The sequence below is a fragment of the Setaria italica genome, chromosome I, assembly GCF_000263155.2.
Source record: "Setaria italica strain Yugu1 chromosome I, Setaria_italica_v2.0, whole genome shotgun sequence".
Taxonomy (NCBI): Eukaryota; Viridiplantae; Streptophyta; class Magnoliopsida; order Poales; family Poaceae; genus Setaria; species Setaria italica.
The window spans coordinates 27,221,092-27,238,744 of record NC_028450.1 but is presented as its reverse complement, the minus strand read 5'-3'; the positions used below and the strand labels follow the sequence as shown (position 1 = coordinate 27,238,744).

Genomic DNA, 17,653 nt, shown 5'->3' with positions numbered 1-17,653 from the left:
TGCGTCAGACCGCCTCGCGACCCGCGCCCATCATCTCGCCGGATCCCCGGCTGCAAGACCCGAGGCCTTCCGGTTTTTCCACCTCCCCACAGTCACGCCGCCCACGAGCTCACTCCACGACGATACCTCCCTCGCCAATTCTGACTCCGGCAGCGACAGCTCCTTTTCTCGCCCCACCAGTGACGTGCTCTGGCAATGCCGCTATTTTGCGCTCGCCCGCGCTGCCGCTCGCCCTATCACTTCGCCTACTGCAACCTCGCTTACAACACCTTCCTTCCGGTCACACGCCTGTCAAGTCGCCGCTCTCAAATCTGCCGCTCGACGCGACCAGACCACGCGCGCCTCCGCCAAATCTAAATCCTGGCAAAACCGCGCCTGCGCCGCCTTGTCTCCAGTGCCCAATGGCTGAAGACTCTATCTCCAAGGTCCTGTTCTGCCGCCCATCGCCGCTCAATTGCCGCCATGGCAGCGCACTCCACCCTTTTCTTCCCGGTCTTCGTGCTGCTCGAAATCTCTCTGTTTCGCGCAGCTATAAAAGGGAATACCAGAGTCCCACCGGAGTTCCTTTGCCATCGCTGTTTCGCCGCCATACTCTGAGCGCACTTGAGTACTCCCGCTGAGCTCTTGAGAAGTTTCCCTCTCCGCTCAAGTCCGCTCCCCCCCAATCCACCCAGCCGTCTGCTCCTCCGCGCTGTGCTAGAGCTTCCTTGTTGCCCACAAGAAGCTCCGCTGCCGCCGGAGCACCGTCAAACCTCGCCGCCACCCAAGCCTTAGTGGTTTAGTCTTTCGCCCAAGTCTGTTCCTTCCCGACCCCAAAGCCTCACCAGTAGACCTGAAGGTAAGCTGCCGATCCCTTTCCGGTTCGCCCGACCCTATCTGTTTCGCCGACCCTTATCCACCTCGTCCGAGGGTTCGGCTGTATCCTTTTCCTTGACCCGAGGGTATCTGTGCGAATATCAGGGACTTCTCTGTGTTAAGTCTGAGGACCCCGGCACAGTTATTCCTTAACTTTAAGAGTCAGATCCTAAGTTTACCCCCATCCGACCCATTTATCCTGTTCTCCACCAACTGAAGTTGAACCTCCCCTACTTTTTCTGTAGTTTTGCTACAAGTGTCTGAGCTGAAACTTGCAAGTGTTGTTGAAATAACCGTCTAAACACTAGCTCCTTCATTTGCATTCGTGTAGAGTTACATCTCGCTGACGGCGTCTACGAGCTACACCCGGCGCCCGAAGACGAAGCTGTAGCTGAGCTGCCAATCCCAGAAGCCGAAGCGGCCCCAACTGAAGACCAGTTTCCCTCCCCTTCGCTTGAAGGCAAGCCCCGAAGCATGAACCCATCTTTCCAAACTTGTGCATGCCTTCCTTCTCATGATTGTGCATTTACGTATAGGAGTTGTTTGCAACCATAGATGCATGACATAGTTCCCTTGATATGAACACTAGTCTGTTGGGTCGAGTAGTTGCAATGCTTAAATAGGAATCAGTAAAAGCCGAGTGATTTCCTGTCACTCGCGAGTTATAGGAGTTGGTTGTTTTCCTTCTGTCACAACTATAAGGACGATGGATGGGGCAGGGTTATGGTTAACTCTTTTGGTGGTCGGCTGATCGCCCCGTCTGTTTATTTAATCTGTTAAGGCCCGACAGTGGTGGTGTTCGTGATCAAGTGTTTGAAAGTACTAATCTCATACCCAGTATGGGATGGGGAAGCCTAGTACCTGATTGAACCTGTACGTGAGCGGTCGCTCCACTGTCCTTGGAACGAAATTCCCCTGTGGCTGCACGTGGTGGCAAGTGTGGTCACAGAACGGCAGAGGCCGGGTCTGTGGAACCTTGCACTAAAGGAAGTGGACCCGACACGGGTTAGGGGATTGATGGGAAAGGCCGACACAGGAAGCGACCCTCGGTGGTACACGGATGTCGTGAGGTTAGGTTCACCATGCATGGTTAAAGAACTCGAATCGATTCGTCTGCCTCTCACAGTTTGAGACTGCTTGATCATAATGCTACACTGAGTAATGAAGGAGTCTGATGATGACATGGTCTTGATGATGAGCTTATATACATAAAGTTGGATCTATGTTTGCTTAGTGTAAGTTGCCAACATAGACTGGTAAATGAACTTAGAATCTGAGCTAAAACTTTGAAAGCAAGGACCTAACATAGTGCTTTTGGCAAACAAACCCCTCAGCCAAAGAGCCTTGCATGTCTAGAAGTGGTGGAATAGTTCTTCCAACCGGTCGGTTAAGTCTTGTTGAGCTTAGAAGCTCAGCCTTGGTTGTGGCTTCTCTTTTCAGGTGAAGTTGCAACTTCAGAGCTTGCTGCTGGCACTTGGCCGCCCCAGCTCCCTCCGGGTTGGACGGTCGAGTGGGATCCTTCCTCGAACGGCGGGGAATGGGATCACTGATGTCCTGGCTGGCCTCACCAGGGATATTCGACCCCGATGATTAGCTTCCGCTATGCTCTACCTTCTGTTGTTTTCTTTCGAACCTTGTAAAACTCTAATTTTAACCAGTGTGTAACAACTTGTTAATCAAATTGTGGATCTGTTGTATTCTCTGGAACCACTCACCTTCGTGTGAGCTATGCTAACTCGGTCCTGTTAAGTGGTTAAATCGAATGAAATCCGACGGCACATAGAGTTAACTTGATTAAGGCATGAGTATCGCGTGTCAAGCGACTTAACCGTGCTTTAGTTAAGTTAATCCGAGGTGTTCCGCCACAAGTATGTATAAAGTCACAAAGCAGGCCATCGGCCTATCACAAGGCCAGGTGCTCAGTCTACGTAACCTGATCGATCTCGATCCGAGGGAAAGGCATCGAGCGGTCGAGCGGAGGGCGCCCGACGCCGCAGGCAGGCGAGTATGCGATGAACGAGTGATGCAACATTTTGTTTATGGCTTTCTGCGTTTAGAACGTTTCCTGCTGCCAGCCGCAGCCGTGGTCGTCTCCTCCCGTCCTCCGCTACTGTTTCCATTGCATATCAGATTCTCTTAACTATTCTAATGATAGTAGCATTAGTTGAAAGAAGTCTCTCTAAATTCAAACTATTGAAAAATTGTTTGAGATAAACTATGTTACAAGATTAATCGTACTGTTCTTGAAGATTTTGCATCAAGAAATGCCCGAAGACGGTTTTTTACAAAACACTAAAGCATTGTATTTTTATTTGAGGTAATCATAATGTTATTATTTTTGATTTTTTTTGTTACACTATTATTATGTTTTACGAACTATACAAAGTAATTTTTATTATTCATACCGGTAGTTTTGATATTATAAATTATTAGTTCAACGTGGCCTTGCTTGTCCAAGGTCCATAAAATTATAGAGCCGGCCCTGAGTAGCTGGCATCCTGCCAGATCGCCGCTAGGGTTGTCCTGCACTGGTGGTGCTCCCACCTCGCTCTGCCCTTCGCCGGATCGAACATGGACTCCAGCGTCCAGACGACCACCCGCGTCGCCTCCGGGGGCTCGTCGTGCTTGCGGACGACGTCCACGAACCGCAGCAGTTCGCCGCCGCTCATCCTCACGATGTGGCGGGTGTCGATCCGCTCCGGCCCCTCGTGCCTGTCCTCGAGAGCGACGAGATCCGCCGGGAGGTTCACGAAGCTCAGGTGCGGCGAGGGGTCGACCGGGTTGAGGAGCCCCCGCGTGAGGTCGGCCCACCAGAGCTTCTTGTCGTAGGCGATCACGTCATTGGGGATCCACTTCTCGCTGGCACCGGGGTGACGTCGGGGCAGGCGAGCTGGACCTCGTTCCACGAGTCTTCGACGGAGCGGAACCAGAGGAGGTTGGCGACGCGCCGGTCGGGCTGCTCGACGACCTGGAGCTCGGCGACCACGAACCCGGCGGGGGCGTAGAGCGGGAGGAGGCCGACGCTCTTGACGCCGGAGAACTGGGACAACAGATCGACGTCGCGGTTGGCGATGAGCTTGGTGGTGGCGCTCAACTCGCGGCGCCCGGTGCCGTCGACGGGGATGAAGTCCCACGCCACGACGAGGTTGCCTTCCGGGTCGGGCTGGTCGAGGTTGAGGCCCGCGTGGGGGTTCAGGGACACGTGGAGGAGGAGGACGGCGTCGTTGGCGGCGACGATGTAGGGGTGCCCGGCGTTGCCGTAGTAGGTGGCCGTGGGGTACTTGCCGAATCACGAGGGGATAGATGGTGAGGCGGGAGAGGTGCGGCCGGTTGGCGAGCGGGAGGGAGAGCTCGCCGGGGTCCTCGTCGGCGACGTGCTGGGCGACGCGGCCCAGGATGATCCGCGGGTCCGGCAGCTCTGCGGACAAGGAAGACGACTCCATTTCGATCGAGAGAGAGATTTGGTTGGATTCCGGGCAGTTGGTTCGGCCGGGTGCTGGGTTTTTGAAGGGTTCGGCGTGCGGCGCAAGATTGGGTGTCGGTCGCTTGAAAACGTGAGTAGGGTAAAACCAAGCTGTAAAAAACGAGCCGTGTGACGGTGTGAGCGATTAAGGCCTTGTTGCCAAAATTTGGAGTGTCAAAATTATTGTGCCAGCATTGTAGTACACTGTAGCGTTTCGTTTGTATTTGTGAATTATTGTCCAAACATTGACTAATTAGGCTCAAAAGATTCGTCTCGCAAAGTACAACAAAACTATGCAATTAGTTTTTAATTTCGTCTACATTTAGTACTCCATGCATGTACCGCAAGTTTGATGTGATGAGGAATCTTCTTTTTGCATAGTGCTAAAGTTGGGAGTTGGGGGTGAACGGCTAAAAAAAGAGAGAGAGGTGGTTAGACGGTGCAGGAGAGAGCACGAAGGGAGCAGAGCAACAGCTTGATTGCGCAGTTATTTTTGGAGTCCTACACACGGACGGCCGCTAACGCTGTGGTCTCGTTTGAATGTAAGCAACAGGTTAACAGCAAATTGAAGCATATTTAATATAAAAATAATAAGTGTGTTCCTATGTCCACGTGAGGCCGTGACTAGGCCCTATTGCACTTCGTTTCGTAATGATGCCGGGAGAATTTCTTTTATGGATAGTTCCTTTCGCTCGTTAGTTTGCTTCTTTCCCTTATATGTAAAGTAGTTTTACATGCAAGCAACCTTATTTCTTCATGCCAAGAGAAGAAGAAAGGCACGTGAGAGTTTATAAGGAAAAACAAAAACTCTGAATGATTTTGCGCGAAATGATTAACAAAAACTTCTCAAGAAAATACATTAGCGGAAGTATCAAAAAGGCTTCTATGAAAATTTTGGTGAAAACTATGCATGAATTTATAAAAAAAAAATTTTGCTACAAAACAGGGAGAACTTTTCTAGAAATTTCTAGATAAAAGTTTTCCAAATAACTTTAGGTGCAAATTTTTCATAAAATATTTTGAGTTTCAAAAAATATATGAAACAAATCTGACAAAAATAATCATACAAATTTGCAAAAAAAAAAAAGAATGGCAAGAGTATGTCAATGATTTACTGAACACCAGTAGTTGAGACGGGGGTGTTTGGATCCAGCTAAACTTTAGTCCCTATCACATTGAATGTTTGACACTAATAGAAGTATTAAATATAGATTAATTACAAAACTAATTGCACAGATCGAGTCTAATTCGTGAGACGAATCTATTAAGCCTAATTAGTCCATGATTTGATAATGTGGTGCTACAGTAACCATTTGCTAATGATGGATTAATTAGGCTTAATAGATTCGTCTCGCGAATTAGTATAGGGGTTCTGCAATTAGTTTTATAATTAGCTCATGTTTAGTCCTCCTAATTAGCGTCCGAACATCCGATGTGACCCTCGTAAAGTTTAGGACCTCGTATCTAAACATCCCCTAACTTTGAATCATCGAAACCCCCACTTTCGTACTCCTCTTACTTCTTTCATGTTCAAATTCCATGTGTATGTTTGCCGTAGCCACTCTCATTGCTTTCAACCCTTGATTTGCTGAAAGAATGAGTGAGAAAGTGTATTGAATAGTAGGAAAAATGTACTTTGCTACGAGTAAAAGGTGATGCTTGTTACTAATAACGGTGACGGACAACACGTATTAGTAACAAGTGAATTTATCACTTCTGAATAGCATGTTGTCAGTCTCACTGCACGATTTCATTGCACTGTTACCTAGACTGTAAATTAGGTAACTGTACCTGTTGGTTTTCATAGGGATGAAACGCCTCTCTCATTTCATGAAACTCTATCATTTCTCTCCTTATAAAAACCTTTCCAAATCAGCAAAATTTGCATGTGTATCTAGTGGAGAGATTGCTAGTATAAGGGAAAATATTTCTATTGAGTAAAACGGGGAATGTAGTCTGCTGCAGATGCTGATGTAGTGTAAGTGAACATTTTTCAACTAAGTAAATATGCAACATAATCTTTATGTAGGTAAAGAAGGAATTTTGAAAACGACCTATAATTTGGGATGAAGGGAGTACCAATTATTTATCCATGAGACCAAATATCCAGTCACATATCATGTTAAGACATCAAAAATAACAAATGACTCTGACTGTGTTTGGATTCATCAACACCTTATTTTTGTTATGGGAAAATTAGTTCTACAAACACCGTTTCCAAAAACAAATACCACCGTTAAGTAAAATACGATCGAAAGAATGAACTGTTACTTGAAAATAGCATTCCTTCGTGTTTCAAGCTAACGCCGTGAATCTCCTTGCCGTCAGACGTTTTGCGCAGGGTCAACATCTAGTCTATGGCGTTGGACTCCTCCGCTCCGTCCCTGCATCCTCATCTCTTGCTTGTAATCGATTGCTCTTGGCGCAGCCGTCGCAGCACCCAGCACTGAGGGCATGTACAACAGTGAGACAGCTGCTGTCTCTAAGTTCTTGGAATTTACAACATAGACGGCTAAATAGACAGCTCGTACAACCCACAGACAGCTGCTATCTGTTTTGGCTGTCAACAAATCATTAAATGTTTGCATGCCAGCCGGTGTCGACGAGGAGGCGACGCTCCGTACAACGCGCAGCCAGCCGTCTTCTTCGCCTGGGAGCACGAGCGCTTGCCGTCGTCTCCCCACGCGACGGCTTCCCTCTCTCTCTTCAGTTACTGCAGTGAAGCGAGGGGGATTTTGCAAAACTTCCGTCGTGAGACGACAGCTGCCACGACCGTTGTACGTGCCCTGATATTGGTAGGTAGGATTAAGAACATCAATTGAATGGAGTCAACGGAGATTAGAGAGGAATTAGCAATTTGGTGACCGGTGAGGCACCAGCTGTCGCCGCCATCGTTCTCGCCTTCTCGGCCTCCGACAGCAGGCAGCAGCTGCGGCCTAAATCGCACGCGCCAGCTCATGCCGCGTGCCTCCGCCACCCGTCTCCGGCGCTCCACAGCCGTCACGGCCTCGTCCACCGCTCGCCACGCACAACAGCAGGCGGCCCCATCCCTGTTGAAGGATTGCTCCGCCGATGCCGTCGGCACGACGAGCTGGGGGCAGCAAGCGGCCTTGGAGTTCAGCGCGTACGAGGTACGAGTGTCCACATGACTGCATCGAGAGTTGCCGCATGCTGCTCATGCTCGCCCACAATGGCATCAAACTTGACATCGCTATGCCGCGACTGCAGTCGAGGTCCTCTTCGAGCTCCATAGCCCGGCCGCTCGAGCCATGCTCCAGGACCTCGACGAGGCAGCACCACCCAGATCGATCAGAGGCCCTGCGGCCCTGCCTCCTCCAACTCACGCCACCGCAAGGGTCCGCCCCCAGCCCCACCTATAAGGAATCGAGATTTTCTGCCGGAGCTCAGCGTGGGAAAGAGAAGGGGAGGAGATGGACGTGCACGGCGTCGGCGTCAGCTCGATGGTATTTTTCGGAAACGGTGTTCTCGTTTGCCGTTCTCCATTCTTTCGTTATATATGTAGATCGTTTCTTTTTGCCGTATCGGTTTCATTCCTGATTCCTTTGTGAAAGAGAAGAGACAGACCAAATGGATAGGGTCATATGGTTTAGTCCCGCGCGTTTAAAATTTATAAGAAATTCGAAATTAAACGAACCAAATCTAATTTCGTGACTCGCTAGCTGATTTTAAAGCGCATGAAACATTCTAAAAAAGGCGCATAAAACACTTGCAATAGAACGTTCGGAAATTATAATTTCCGTGTTTTGTCACCTCATAAAAATGTTTTTCTCGCAAAATTTCATTGCGCTCCATCCGCCTCTCCCTCGGGCCTCGGTTTGTCTGCACCCAAATTTCTCCCCGTAGTGGATTTTACGTAAGAGGGACGTGCCGCATCGCCGTTGCCCGCGCGTCCATCGGCCCACATAACTCTCTGGCCTTGTTCGGCCCAATCACAGGCAGGCGCCAGGCAGGAGAACCGGCGCGAAATGGTACGGGCTGCCGGCGCCACCGTGCCGCCCGGCGCTGTCGCGCTTCGCTCGCTCTTGCAAAATGACCACTATGCTTCCATAACTGAACAAGCATGTCACTTGCATAGTGCTTGATTGCTTGCTTGCAAACCCAGGGTCGTATTTCTTCAAATTCTTTCTCCCTAACGGGATAGGCCATGTGGAGTTGTAGACCTTGGAAGCGCCACTGCACCAGCTTCTACTCCCATCGTTTCAAATTGTAGGTCATTTTAGCTTTTCTAGGTGCATAAATATTACTCCTTACGTTCCAAATTGTAGGTTATTTTGATTTTTTTAGGTTCATAGATATTATTATGTATCTAAATATAGCGTAGGTCTAGATACATAATAATATCTATAAATCTAAAAGATCCAAAACGACCTACAATTTGAAACGGATAAAGTATTATGCATCCAGATATAGTGTATGTCTACATGCAAAATAATATCTATGAACCTAAAAACCAAAACGACCTACAATTTGGAACAGGTGGAGTAGTATTTTTTGCTCGTGCTCCATTGCTACTTGCCTCTTCCCCAACCTTTTAAATAATTCTTGAAAGGAAAGAAAATTAAAGGATTCAAAGAAACATGTGACAGAATAAAACACTGAAATCAAAAGGGAAAGCTCTTGATCAACCTCAACCCAATGTGATGAAGGGAGTTTGATCAAATCCAAAGGTTCATTCATCAGGGAGACAGACAAAGAAGAGTTAGTTCATGAGACTAACGCACCTGACGAGATCGGAGCTCGCCTGGCGATCGCCTCCTCGTGCTAAAACGCTGAACAGAAGTGCCCATCCCGCCGTACCATCTCGCGCTGATTTTCATTCCTCCACCGATTGGGCCGAACAAGGCCACCATGTTCTATGGGCCGATGTACCCAAATTTCTTTTCGTTTCGCCTCGCCGCCGGCGACGCCGGTACACAACAAGCGAGCCCCTCAGCCCCTGGCCCCGGCGGCCTCCTTCCACCGAATTTCCTCTCGCTCAGAGCCGTCCCCTTCCTTCGTCGTCGTTCTCCTCCGTTCCACTCGCTGGACTGGGGCGGAGCGGAGATCCGCTCATCTGGACTTGGACTGCTTCTAGGTAAGCGACCCTACCTCGCTTGGATTCAGTCCCTTCCTCGGCGTGCGGTGCCCTACTGATCTAATCCATCCACCCATCCATGCTTCGATTAGGTGGTTCGGTCTTGGGCTTGGGTGCCCCATGTCGCCCGTCGAGTCCGCCGCCGCCGGCGCGGACCAGGCCGGCGAGAGGGCGGTCGTGCCGCACGAGGACGGTGTCGGCGGCGGCGGTGGCGACGTGGCCACGACGGAAGCTCAAGTGGCCATGGTCGTTTCCACCTCCGGCGACGAGAGGCGGGTGGAGTACGGCGACGATGCGGAGAACGAGGGGGAGGAGGCCGCGACGGTGCAGGGCAGCAAGGAGGGCACGGAGGAGCTGCTCCGGAAGGTGGTGTACAGCGAAGAGGCCGCCTACAAGCTCTACTGCGACTACGGCCACCGGATGGGGTTCAGCATCAGGAAAGGGAAGCAGTCCTACTTCACCGGCACCAAGCGGATACGCACCAAGGACTACTTCTGCTCCAAGGAGGGGCTCAAGGAAGGGGAGAAGCTCACCGATGCGAATTTCAACGACCCGCATACTAGGACCAACTGCAGGGCGATGGTGCGGTTCAGGGTGAATGATCATGGGGAGTGGAAGGTTATCAGGCTGGTCTCTGATCATAACCACAACCTGGCAAGGCCAGAGGAACGGCACCTTTTGCGGTCTGCGAGGTCACTTATAGCAGGGCGGTCAAGTTCAGTCGAGGCAATGCTATACGCTGGGTATCAGGTACAAGGTGGTGCTCCACAATTGCCTGCGGGGAGTACTAGTGCGACCAACAATGTGGACAATTCAAAGCAGCATTTGCTACTTGGTTACGGTGCTGCGGTGAAGACGCTGACCGTAGGGACTGGAGACCTGCAGAGCCTTGTGAGCTACCTGAAAACCAGAGCAAATGAAGATGCAATGTTCTACTGGGATGTTCAATTGGACCAAAGCGGTCGGATGACTAATTTCTTTTGGCGCGATGGGAGGAGCAGGATCGACTATGACTGTTTCGGTGATGTGATTGTGTTCGATTCGACTTACCGCTTGAGCAAACAGAACTTGATATGTGCACCTTTTGTTGGCGTGAACCACCATTGGCAGACCACTATGTATGGCTGTGCGCTCTTAGCTGACGAATCAATGTCAGCTTTTGTGTGGCTGTTCAAATCTTTCTTGGAGTCCATGGGGAACCGGCATCCTCAATCTATTTTCACGAATCTTGATCAAGTTGTGTCAAAAGCAATTGAGGAAGTTTTTCCGAATACATGCCATCGCATTGCTCATTGGCACATCCAAAAGAATGCCCATTCTCGTCTTGGTTATCTTAACGTTTCAAAAGGGTTCAATAAGATGTTCACCAAGTGCATACAGGGATGTGACTCAGAAACAGAGTTTGAGGAAACATGGGCCCAAATGATCCATGAATTTAAGCTGCAGGATAATAAGTGGCTTAAGAAACTGTATAAGCTCAAGCAGAAGTGGTGTAGCGCTCTTAACAAGGGCAACTTTGATGGTGGGGTCGAGTATGAGCCACAATGTGATACTATGAGTAGCATATTCAATAGTGTTGCTGATAAATTGACATCTCTTTCTGCAATTGCTGTTACTGTGGATAAACAATCTGAAGACTGGAGGGAAAAAGAATTGGAGGAGGATACGCGGTGTTTGCAAAAGCCACCTGCTTGTATCATAAAACACAGTGACATTTTGAATCACGCAGCAAAAGTTTATACACATAGAATCTACAAGTTGTTTGAGACAGATTTTCTTGATGGGTGTGGTGCCACAAAATTCAAGGAGCTTCCATGTGAAGATAATAACACACATCAATTTGAGATGACCATGCAAGGGCGAGGATCAAGAGTCTGCACAGTACGTCTCAATATGTCTACGATGGAATTAAGTTGCAGCTGCAGTAAATTTGAGACAATGGGTTTACTTTGCCCGCATGCTCTGAAAGCTCTTAGTATAAAAAATATATGCAAAATTCCAGAAAGCTACATACTGAAGCGGTGGACCAAGGATGCCAAGAAATGGGTTTTTAACCCAAAACAATATGAATCGTCATATCAGGAATGCATGGATGATGATGCTGCATACTGTAACTATGTTATGCGTTATGCTTATGACCTTGTGACAAAGAGCCAAGGACAGGAGGAATTGAGGAAAGCACTGTGGGAAACTCTTGAGAGTGGTGAGAAAGAATTGGAGAAACACCTAGGAAATGGTACACAATATGCAGCTTATGCCACTTAAAGAATCACTAATTAACCTTCTGGACTTACCTGCCAAGGATGAGCAAGATATTTCCTGGTTCTTTGGAAGATGCATGCAGAACTTCTGACTCAAACTGTACTCTTTAAGAAATGAAAATAAAAGTTTTTCAAACGAGATACAGGTTTGAGTAAGTTTCGTGCTTTCAACTTTGCTACTTAATTCTTGTTGTATTTCCTGCACTTTAACTGATATTCCAATCTTTGGTACCACAACTTTGACAATTCCCATGAAGCAATGATATCTGTTAAACTGCTACAGTATGATAAAAACACACTAGTATTTTTTTATGTATTTACTGGTGCTGATGCATCTTGGTTAATAGATCAGTTTAGATCCTGAAAGGATTTGCCAGTTTTGTGACAAGTATAGGAGAAATATGAGCAACTTTAGGTTGTTGTAATTTGGATAAATCTACAATTGTACATTTCCAAAAGCCACATTTTGGTTCTTACTCGCGCAGAAATAGGAAACGACTGTTCTTTTTGGCAAAGTTGCCTGCTGAAGTTGTCCATTTATTAGCCTTTCTTTTCATATATAGCCCCCAAAGCACTTGCCTTTTCACTCTTCCATGAGTTATGGCATGAACTGCAACAACTTGTGGCAAAGAATAACTAGTTCCTGTAGCTTCAAATTTAAAACATAGATAATCTTGAAAGCAGAAAAGATTCGAAAGTTCCAAACAAAAAGAAAATCTGCACATTCCACATTCCTCCATAAACATGTGCCTCGCCGCTTACAATTCTGTCGTGTCAATTGGTAAGAAATAAATGCACTTCTACTTTTTTTTCTTTTAATGTTACAAGATATGCTCAAACATTCTGTGTGACTCCTACGGCGATGCCACTATGTCTGCTCTCGCCATGGTGGGTTATGTCATTGAGCTCACCTTCTGCCCATATAGCATAGGCCTCCTCACCATGTACAGCATCATCCCCGATAAGCAGCTGTTCATCAGAAATTCGGAGCGGCAGGACTAGGCTAACAAGGACACAGATTATGGAAGTGATAACGATGTTCCAGGCAATGACGAAGAGTGCACCAGTGATCTGCCTCCCAAACTGCGATGCACCATCACCACCATAAAATGCACCTCTCGAGTTTGGGATGGAGAGGAAGAGGTTGCAGAGGACTGGTTCAGCAAAAAGTCCAGTGGTGATGCCACCAAGGAACCCTGCGACTGCGTGGGTGTGGAAGACGCCAAGGGTGTCATCAATCCTCTGCATAAAGGACCACTTCTTGTGCAGCACCATCATGGTGTACCAGGGAATGCTACCTGAGAGAATTCCCATCACAATAGCTGCCCACCCTTGCACCAGGCCTGTTGAATGAAAGATCTAGTGAGTCTTTGTTAGTTAACCAATTAAAATGGAGAATGGAGACTATTTGGTGCACATGTTTGCTGTTTGATCCTGGTTAACTACATTGTTAACTTGTACCATGGAATTCTTGATGCCCACCTTTTCAGTTTGCCTATTATATTATGTCCTTGCTTTTGTTCACTTCCATGAAACTTCATTTGCACACAGATAAATTTTCGAACCTGTTTTTTGTCTAAAAAATTGAAAATATGGGCACTTCCACACAAAAGCTAAAACTGTATTCTAATACATCAAAATCAATCAGGAAGGCTGCCGTCTATTTAAGGAAAATAGTTTGGAAAGACATGACATGGTCAGAACTGTGTTTCTGTTCTTAGCCTTTCTGTTTTAGGCTTTGGTTGGTAGTCTTATACTGGTGGTTAGTCCCTTCCAATGCCTGGAAACGGTTTTCTTTGTAGCTTTCTGTCTCGCTGGTCATTTGGTTATTCGGTTTTGTAAGCTGCTAAGCCCAGCAGTTTGGAATCTGATGTAATAAATCTCATCATATGCTATCTATAAAAGCAAGGAATCCTTTATCCCAAAAAGGAACCGTGATTCTGTCAGTCAGACGGATTTTTATTTTGAGATGCTTGACAAGAAAGTGACAAAAACTTTCGAGGCCAATGGAGTAGCAAAGTGAAGCTAGTCCTAACTGGGACAAAATAGGGGCTTCTTCTGCTACCAACCCTTTTCTGATAAAATACCAACCAGTAGTGTTAGAGTATCAAAAAAAAACAGTAGTGTTAGGTGGCTTGAATCTGAGTGCTTGAAACAAGTGAAGGGCCATTGGTTTTCAAAATCCTTGTCAACCAATGCCCTTTGCTGGTAGCTTAGCAGCAAGAGTGTCACCTCAGAGAATTAAAAATTGCAAATTAAACACTTGTCTATCCCAATTATATTATCACAACTTCTGGCATTTAGTGTATCAAAGTTATCTTGTGGCCTGTTAGGTGGCTACAGTACTGTGTCCTGGCTGTTTTGGTTTATCTCAATGATGCAGATGTAGAATCGATCTAAGAGCCTGGAATGCAGAGGATGCAGATTATTTGTTGACTTTGTCAGATACAGGCCTATAGCTGAAGGTAGTTTCACTTGTTTTCCTTAGTTTACTTTCTATGATATTACCATGGTGATACAGTACTAATGCAAGTTGCAATACTTTAATTGGTTAGGTTTTGGTTGAACTAGTCCAGTTGTCAATGGAGGGGAAGGCTATTTACCTGCACCAGGGGTGATGCATACAAGACCGGTGATCATACCCTGCACGGCGCCAATTACCGACGGCTTTCCGAAGAAGAAGACATCGAGGAGCGTCCACACAAGCAGGCTGGTGGATGCGCAGATATGTGTGTTGAGCACTGCCATAGACGAGTCGATGTTGGCCGAGTATGGATCACCACCGTTGAAACCTGTCCATCCAAGCCACAGCAGCCCTGCCCCTGCTAGCACCAGCAGGACATTATTTGGAGGGAACCGCTCCCTGTCTGATGCTGACCTTGGCCCCACCTGTGTGCAAGTTGTCAGAACCATTGATGGAGAATTGGAATGATGAATTGAATCAGGGATGTTTTGTGTACCCAATAGGCAGCGGTAAGGCCGGCGATGCCAGAAGAGAGGTGGATGACATAGCCGCCAGAGTAATCTATGACACCCCACTGGAAGAGGAAGCCACCACCCCATAGCGAGAAGGCACAGATTGTGTAGGAGAAGGTGATCCAGAGCGGCACAAAGGCCATCCAGGCCTTGATGTTCATGCGCCCGAGCAGCGATCCAGCAAGGATGATGATTGTGATGGTGGCAAACATGCACTGGAAGTACACCATGGTTGCAGCTGGGTAGAATGGATGGAGCATATCCGCCTCAAGGGTGCCGTTGTGGTACCGCACAGTGGTGGCTGTGAGCTCAGACTGCGCCACCAGGAAGCTCTGCCCGAGTGCAGGCCTTGCTTTCCCCCAGAAGGGCAGGAGCCTGTCACCGAACGACATGTTGTATGCCCAGATGACCCAGCAGATCCAGACGGCTGCAAAGGCATACAGCGCCATGAACGCCGAGTTGATGGCCCACTTCTTCTTGACGATGCTGCCGTACAGGATGACCAGCCCTGGCATGCTCTGCAGGCCCACGAGGGTCGCAGATATCATCTGCCACGCATTGTCACCCTTGTTGAGCCAGTCTGGTGATGACGAAGAGTTGCGGTATGCAATAGGTATCACTCCTGCCATGGTTCTCACTGAAAGATTGGTAGGAGTGGGCAGGCAGAGGAGGAGGAAGAAGGGGGGTGAATTGCACTGAACTTAGCTAGTAAAGCTTCTTTAAGGTTGTTTCTGCCTGTGAAGTGTACAACTAACTATATATATGCCTCCCTGACTGCAGGCTAGCAAGGTGAAGGTCACAGCCTTAAAACCTGGGAAGAGGGGCAAGTAAGATTCATTTTATCACTGACAAGTCTGCACTTGCTGTTGCTGAAGTACTGTATCGCAGTCTCTGCTTCGTGCCCTGTTGTGATCAGCTCACTACTTGATTTGAGTTCTGTTATGACTTGCCCCGATATGATTAATCCGAGGAATCAGCACGCTGATGAATATATGTAATATGGAAAGAGTTGCTTGTCACGGCACACCACTGTCCTTTTTATATTTGCATTATAATAGTCGTGAGCTGGAACTGTGACCTGGGTTCATAAGCAATGCAATCCGCAGACTCAAGAGATAAGAGAAGGTTGGAACTGGGAGTTTGCACGCTGGTGGTTTTCCTTTTCCTGCAGAAGAAATCAAAGCAGGACACAGAAAAGGACTTGCTTTGGTATCTTTGGTTGACCTGGACTAGGAGTTGTAGACTTGCACTTCAAATCCATATGACTCTGAGGTGGCTTGGCGTGAAGCAGGCGTCGTCTACTATCTCCAGTCTTGAATGGCTTGCATCGCCATTCTAGAAACAAACTGGAACAAAGATACTAATATATCTCTGCAACAGAAGTGGTTCCGAGATAGCTGTAGTTGGTTTCATGCTTGTTTTGTTTACACACTTCTCCAAACTACTGGATCAATCAAAGGTGCTAATGTCATCTCGGCATGATTGGTATTTTGGTAACCTTGATGAGTGATGTAAGGGGTTACTAAGCATTATATGTCACAGCTGATGTATGTACTTGCATATGAAAGCTAAGCTTTCCTTGTTTACTATCAAGTGATGCCCTCACCTCCTAAATCATAATCTTATTGGTCTGCCGAGTGCAACAACCATCGCGTTGTTCCTCCTCTCAAGCTGACTGGCTTTATCGTAAGTTTTTCGGCGTTTTATGTTGCAGGTTTGCAGTTGATAGTGGACGCGTCAAGGGGAGTTATGCTCTTCTTTTTACTTGTGTTACATAGAGCTTTGTTGACGGCTCGTGGAAGCAAGAGGGGCGCCCTGCGTTGCTCGTCGGTGGTGGGCTGGTCTCGCTGATAGATCGTACCCGTTTGAACTCCTTTTTTCTGCAAGAGGAGCCCTGCGTTGGTGTTTGGATCCTAGAGCTAAAGTTTAGTCCGTGTTATATCGGATATTCGAATGCTAACTAGGAGGACTAAACATGAGCTAATTACAAAACTAATTGCAAAACCCCTAGACTAAATCGCGAGACGAATCTATTAAGCCTAATTAATTCATCATTAGTGAATGTTTACTGTAGCACCATATTGTCAAATCATGAACTAATTAGGCTTAATAGATTCGTCTCGCGATTTAGCCTAAGGGTTGTGAAATTGGTTTTGTAATTAATCTATATTTAATACTCTAATTAGTGTCCAAACATTCAATGTGACAGGGACTAAAGTTTAGCTGGGATCCAAACACCCCGTCTCACATTCAGCTCAGCTGTAACGACAGTTTGAGTGCCGTGAATCCTAAACCGAAAGATTCTAGACGGTTGGACTCATTGATCCTCAAGAGGTGCTTCCACATTATTCTTGTACGTATAGCACTTGAGTTCTCAGAATGCCTGAATAGAAGCACAAGTGGTGTCACGTCAAGTTGGCAGGCGATCTATGTGCTTTGACTGTCCGCGCCAGTGAAAAGGAAATCCAAGTCTACGGTGACCTCCAAAGTCCAACCGCATGTTGCACATCGCGCGTGCCCGGCGGTGCAAAGCGTGCAGCCGTGAGGAAGAGGAAGGCGAGATATTTTAGCATGCCTGATGGATTTAGCAAAGCCATATATGCCTCGCTCGTCTGTCTCCCAACCTGTCTGTTCGCTTCAGCTTATTCAGCCGACTTATCAGCTATCAAACAGTGTTTTTCTCTCACAACAAATCAACCGTTTCAGCTTTTCAGCCGGCACATTCAATTTATTCCGTTTGCTTTTCAGAGAGACAGCTACGAAATCAATTTCCTCTCAGAATTTTTTTCGCGTGAGTATATTGAGCGTCCATTTTTTTTAAAAAAAAAAGATTAGTGTGCGCGTTTTAAAGAGAGTAAATGTGTTTTTTATGCCACGGCCCAGCCCACAATCCTGGCCCGGCTCATACAGGATATGTTGTTGCTTTCCCGCAGTCCGCTCCTTTCACGGACCGCTCGGTCCGTCGCGGCCCCACCCCTCTCACAAAAGGAAAGGAAACGGACG

At 47.5% G+C, this 17,653-nt stretch overlaps 2 protein-coding genes across 2 annotated transcripts; one reads left to right on the top strand and one right to left on the bottom strand.

Annotated features, from left to right (window-relative positions):
- Positions 1-9,255: 9,255 nt before the first annotated feature.
- Positions 9,256-11,924, top strand: LOC101752885 (protein FAR1-RELATED SEQUENCE 5). The gene is made up of 2 exons (XM_012848670.2): positions 9,256-9,413; positions 9,506-11,924. Exon 2 carries the CDS (start codon positions 9,534-9,536, stop codon positions 11,676-11,678), a length of 2,145 nt encoding a protein of 714 aa, XP_012704124.1. The 5' UTR covers positions 9,256-9,413; positions 9,506-9,533; the 3' UTR covers positions 11,679-11,924.
- A 387-nt stretch (positions 11,925-12,311) lies between these two features.
- On the bottom strand, positions 12,312-16,122 carry LOC101753295 (ammonium transporter 3 member 3). Its single transcript, XM_004952783.3, has 4 exons — positions 16,083-16,122; positions 14,635-15,287; positions 14,278-14,563; positions 12,312-13,017 (listed from the first exon to the last, which is right to left on the bottom strand). The coding sequence occupies exons 1-4, from the start codon at positions 16,120-16,122 to the stop codon at positions 12,509-12,511; spliced, it is 1,488 nt and encodes a 495-aa protein (XP_004952840.2). The 3' UTR covers positions 12,312-12,508.
- Positions 16,123-17,653: the final 1,531 nt, after the last annotated feature.